Genomic DNA, 6,000 nt, shown 5'->3' with positions numbered 1-6,000 from the left:
TTGATTTTATTGAGGGTGCCAACCAGTGAATTTCCTTATAACAGAAAATGTCAAATTCACGTGAGAGATGGCTATAATCCAACAGGGCAACCAACATAGGGCTTGGTAAAATATGGACTAGATCAGGCAGAAGCAATGGGGGGCATCTACACCTGTGTGCACTTGTGAAGGTTGAGTTACAGGAGATGCTGAATGTAATGGAAACATTGACTTGGAATCTTTAGGCATCTCCTGAAAGGATTAACCAATGGCATCATAAAAAGAGACAGAGGTCAACTGAAAAATAGCAGGATGACAGAGGTGCCCTTCAGACTCCTTGAAGAACCCAGCAGTCCAGGTGATTAGAATAGGATAGCACATGAGCCTGACCAGAGCCCAGAGAGAGAGAAGGCGGGTTGGGCACAGGATCACCATCAGCATTCAGGTTACCCAAAAGATGGGCCCAAATTGGACTTTTCTGGAAAAGGTTCCACAGGTTGCTAAGGCTTCTGGGGTAAAAGTATTCTTCACCTCATCCATTTTGGGATCAGTCCCCCACTAATGCATGCAGGGCCTCAAATATTAACATCTGATTGGACACATATAATGAATTTCAGAGTAGGAGGCAATAAATGTTTAGGTCAGAAAATTTGACAGTTATAATTTATATTCACTCTTAGTTCACCCATCCTGTTTAACATGGGGGTTGGAGTAACACTCACCCCACTCCTGCTCAGCCTCACAGAGCAACAAAGGAGCCTACAGCTCCTCCCACCCACATGTCTCCAGCTGGAAACCCATCCTCTCCCAAGTCCTGGCTGAGAAACCAGTTTAAAGAGGTCCTCTGTCCCCCCGCCCCGCCCCCCCCCCCCCCCCACACCAGTAACAAGGAAGTCCCTCAGGGTTGGGAGGGGTGGGAGAAGCCAGGAGACAGACCAGGTCAGGCCACTTCCCATTATTCAGCAGAAGGGGAATGAGTGGGGGCTAAGCCTCTGGTCTCTGGGGCTCATCTACACCAACTTCTTGGCTTTAAAGAAGCTCTTGAGGTGCTGCATCTGCCAGATGCCAGTGGCCACAAGGATGAAGGTCTGCAGAATGAACCACCACAGCACCCGCTGGTTGGTGCTCTCGCTGGTCTGCCGGAAGCGCTCTTCTCGCCACTGTGGGAGGGGACAACAGGAAGGCGTGGCTAGAACTGAATTGACCCCCAGGGGAAGAGCTGAAAGAGCCACTCCTTGGGAGGTTACACATCCACTGTCCCAACTGGCCCAGCCCAGCCCCTCACCCTCTGGTACTCCTGCTCCTTCTGGATCTTCTCCACTTGCTCCACCAGCTGCTGTATGCGCAGATGCAGCAGGGTCAGCTTGTCATTGGCTGCAAGTTCCGTATAATCATTGGTGTGTTCACCCAACTGCATGTCCAAGTGAATGGCCTGGGGAGCAGAGGAGCCAAGGGTGGGGGTCAGGGAGCTCAGCTCCACACACCTGCCAGAAACCCAGCTTCCACACGCCAGTCTGGGCCTGACTGAACTGAGCAGTTCAGTGCCTCACACTCATTGATGTGGGGACTAGCTCTGTTCCAGGTGCCAAAACACCAGATCAAGGCCCTGCTTACATGGAGTTCCATGTCCAAAAGACAGAAGGGACAGAACAAAATGTGCAGAACAAAATGTGTATGACTCAGTGTTTGAGACAAGCAGCTCCTAGGAGTTCCATGTCAGTGGGAGGTGGTAATGAAGAGCCTGGGAGCATTCAGCTGCTGGACAGCTCTGAATTTCACCTTATGAAGCTTGGTCTTTATTCTAGGGATGGCAGGGAGCCGAGAGATGATTTTAAGTCAGAGTGACTCCCTCCTGGGTCCCCTCTCATTCTTCAGGACCTGTCCTCTGTATGCTTACTTCATGGAAAGCCCAGGCCTCCTCAAGAGGCACTGCCTACTGAACCCTTCTCACCCAAGGGACTGAGATGTTAAGGGTTGGTGACTTTCCCCTCCATACTCACCAGCTTGCCGTCATAGAAGAGGGCGAACCGGATGGACTCGAGGTGAAGGCAGATCTGGTGCTCTCCGGGAGACTGGGAGGTGAAGGTAAAGGTGCCCCGAGGGCCGTACTGACGGGCCAGCAGATTCTAGAGGAAACAGCCTCCGTGAGCACAGAGAAGCTGACCAGAAACCTGCTTCTAGGAGAGGAACTCTGGGGGTATCCCAGGTTCTGACCCCCACAGGCCAGGCCAGCAGGGAGGGTGTGAGGAAAATGGCATCAGTTTGGGCTTGAAAATCTCAGATCCCAGCACTGCTAGTACACAATACTCCACAGATTGCAAAGAGCATGGCCTTCCTTGAGCCCTCCTGCCTGTGAGGAGATGAGCCCTCCTCTGAGAAATGGAGGACTAGGGAGGACTAGACAATGACGCTGGAGATGTGGGGGTGGGAGGGCTGCAGGGAGTCAAGGCCTGCCTCACCTTGTTCTCGGGGTCCTTCACAAAAACGAACAAATTGATCCACTGCGGGGAGGGCTGGTACTTTTCCACAGCGGGGTCGTATAGCTCGGTCTTGTAGTTACCTAATGGGGAGGCAGCCTGGATGCATCCCCACCCACACTCACGACCAAGAGCCCGCCCAGGACCTCCAGGAGTCACGGGGGCCGGGGGGAGGAACAGGAAGAGCCGGGTGTCTGATGGCGGGGCTTGACCACAGCCCTCCGCCTCTCTCCTTCCCTCTCCTGCCCCGCTTTTCTGCTGTCATCCGGGTCTGGATCAGACTTGCCTCCTCGGCGCCCCCCAACTCCGGCACAGGCAACGGAGAGGATGCTTTGCCCACACTGCTGTCCACCCATTTCCCACCCGTGCCCACCCCCGGCAGCAGAGGGGAGGTATGGGCCTGAGCTGATCCCGCGGGGCCTCATCCCCATTCCCTCTCAGGACTCTGGGTGCGGGGAGGGCAAGGCCGGGACTCTGGGTGCGGGGAGGGCAAGGCTCGCGCGCACCTATGACCACTGTGCCATCGGGGATCTCCTGGATGAAGCACTTCTCCTCCAGCTCGCTGACCTCGAGGTAGAACGCGCCTCCGCCGCCCGTGAGCGCCAGCAGCTGCCCCAGCAGCAGCGGCAGCAGTCCGGCTGCCCTCGCTCGGCCCCATCCCTGCCCAGGGCCGGCCCCGGGCCCAACGCCTCGCGTCCCGGAGGCCCCCGCCACCTTCCCAGCCGAGTCCGAGGCTGTCTGTGCGGGGCCTGCGAGACTGCAAACTCGGGCACGGACTACAAATCCCAGGAGCCCCCGCGCGGACTCGCGTTGCGGAGGGGCCACGCGAGCTCCCACCCCACTAGTGAGGCGCTGTTCCGCGCTTTCCTTGCCCCGCCTCGCTTAATGCGCGCAGAAACCCAAGGAGGCGGGTTCTCTTAGTCCCATCTTGCTGATGTGGTAACAGCCTCAGAGAGAAGAAGGAAGGGACTAGCCCTCTGAAACTTGCAGAGCGGCTGCCTGAGATGGGTGTTGAGAGTGTGGGCAGGTCCAGGCATGACCTGGACCTGAACCTCGAGGAGGTTAGAAGTGATGGTGAGACAGAATGAGAACTGCAGAGAAGCCCTGTGGGGTTCAGAGGCTGACGTAGTAGTTCAGGAAAGGAACGGAGAAATGTCCCTTTTATGGAAGGGGTAAGTTTGACTCAAGCTGTGAAGGATGGTTAAAATCTCCCTGAGCAGCGATGGAGCAAGAACAATTTAGGTGGAGAGACCTAGAATTGCCTAACAGCAGCAGGCCAGTTAAGGGACTAGGGGAAGAAAGTTTATGGGCACATGGGAGGGAGGAGGTAAGTTGGGCCGAATCACTGAGGGGGCAGGAGCTGCCAGGCCCACTTGCACAGGTGGGACTCTTCATCCAGTGGGACCAAAAGAAAAGACTGTGAGTGAGCCTGGCGGGTGAAAGAAGTCGGCAGGAATGCAACTGGAAAAGGAAAGGTAATACATAACTGAAAGGTGTGGGAGGGTGGGGCCAACATGACAAGACAGGGACCCAGGAATAGCAAATCTCAGGAATTGCGAAGCTCACGATGCTCTGAGTAGGGCAGTGTATACTCAAACGTCAATATAAAGCAGTAGCCCTCCCCAGGTGGTGGGATGAAGTCCTCCACCATCTAGTGCCTGATGATAATAGATGCTCATTGGTTTATTCAGTAATATAAAATGATGATGAAAATAACAATACTTTTTATTCTTCTGTGCCAGCCACTGTTCTAAGCACTTTTAAACGTACTAACTAAATTAATATTTTAAAAACTCTATAAGGTAGACTCTAATAGGATTCCAGTTTAACAGTTGGGGAAGCAGTGGCAAAGAGAGGTTGAGTAATAACTTGCCCAAGGTCATCCAGTGATAAGCGGCAGGCATGTGCTCACACAAACTCTGGGCAAGACTTTACGATACATGTTGGACATGAATATGAGTAAAACCTGTCTCCTGTCCTCTAAGAGCCCACTGAAAAGCAAAGGAGCAATGTCAATACAGTGTTTTAAGATTAATAACATGGGGGCTTCCCTGGTGGCGCAGTGGTTGGGAATCCACCTGCCAATTCAGGGGACACAGGTTCAAGCCCTGGTCTGGGAAGATCCCACATGCCACGGAGCAACTAGGCCCGTGAGCCACAACTACTGAGCCTGCGCGTCTAGAGCCTGTGCTCCACAACAAGAGAGGCCGCGACAGTGAGAGGCCCGCGCACCGCGATGAAGAGTGGTCCCCGCTTGCCACAACTAGAGAAAAAGCCCTTGCACAGAAACAAAGACCCAACACAGCCAAAAATAAAAAATAAATTAATTAATTAATTTTAAAAAAAGGTATCTCTAAAAAAAAAACATTTAAAAAGATTAATAATATGTTTTAGCTACCAGAAATTGTCCCCTCACTTTATCAGTGTGGCCCACTGATAATTCTAGGGGAACGTTTTTATTCCTTCCCTGGGAATGATCTTTAAATGAAAATGACAGATGCAGGTGTTAACAAAGGCAGACACTTCAGAAAGGTCAATTAAGACAACAGCTGAAAAGCATCTGTTGGATTTGGGAACTAGCTGTTCATCAAGGGCATTCACCAGGAGCTGGGAGCAGGGGTGATGATGACTCAGGGTTTGGGAGGCAGGATGAGGTGCTGTCCACGGTCCTGAATCGTGATTGCCAGTACCACCGCCTGAAGTAAGGGACTGGTTTTTGGTTTTGGTTTTTGTTGTTGTTTTATATATAAATTTTCCAATCCCTCATGAACCAATACTTTTGTAAAAAAAAAAAATGAAACTGATTATGTGCTTGAATGTCACATCAATGTTAAATTTCTATAAAAGTTTCTAAGCACTCAATTTCTGTGCTTATCTCATTGCAGACCTATAACAAACACTCATGGACCAGCACTGGCCCGCAGTGAGTAGCACTGTTTCATAGCCAGTGATCAGACTGCCCACAGAAATCCCCTAAAGGGACAAAAGTGGGAAATTATTAGGGCCTGCAGTGACATGCATGTAAGGAGATAGTGCACCAGTGACTTTACAGCAAGATTTCAAAGCCAAGAACCCAGATGTTGGGAAGGATGAGATGGTTCCCAAGTAGAAAAAGTATTGTGTTGATGATAAAACCTGTTTCTGAGTGATGACAGGGCTGAGAATACAAGAGCAGAGAGCCCACCATTCTGGGATTCTCCCACTTGACAGTGATCTCATTCCACACTGTCTGCCAAAACCACTGAACCTGGGTGCCATTTGTGAGATTTAAAGGAGACATTGGGGAACTTCATCTACTTGCCCTATCTGTGGTTCCCCTAAGATCGAAGACTCTGGCAGGCCTCTACTACATGCTGTTCCCTTTCTAAGGGATGTCCTGAGCCCCCATTGCTGCCCTCTTTTCTGCTTGCCTAATTCCTATTCACCCTTTCAAGACTCAAGTGCAGCATCACTCTTTTAGGTGTTTCCTGCCTTGGGCTCCTTGGGACCTTGCATTAACCATGTTGAATTATAATTGTCCATTCACATGCAAGTCCCTTGGGGC

The 6,000-nt window shown here is 51.6% G+C and overlaps 1 protein-coding gene across 1 annotated transcript; it reads right to left on the bottom strand.

Annotated features, from left to right (window-relative positions):
• Nucleotides 1-614: 614 nt before the first annotated feature.
• On the bottom strand, nucleotides 615-4,107 carry LOC309657050 (transmembrane emp24 domain-containing protein 9-like; the record flags this gene model as incomplete). Its single annotated transcript, XM_082454012.1, has 6 exons — nucleotides 615-1,139; nucleotides 1,265-1,411; nucleotides 1,980-2,105; nucleotides 2,439-2,539; nucleotides 2,963-3,340; nucleotides 4,023-4,107. 6 exons carry the CDS (start codon nucleotides 4,105-4,107, stop codon nucleotides 990-992), a joined length of 987 nt encoding a protein of 328 aa, XP_082310138.1. The 3' UTR covers nucleotides 615-989.
• Between the last annotated feature and the right edge of the window lie 1,893 nt (nucleotides 4,108-6,000).

This window comes from Balaenoptera physalus (genome assembly GCF_965194825.1).
Source record: "Balaenoptera physalus genome assembly, chromosome: 3".
Taxonomy (NCBI): domain Eukaryota; kingdom Metazoa; phylum Chordata; class Mammalia; order Artiodactyla; family Balaenopteridae; genus Balaenoptera; species Balaenoptera physalus.
This window is presented reverse-complemented; position numbering and strand designations above follow the sequence as displayed.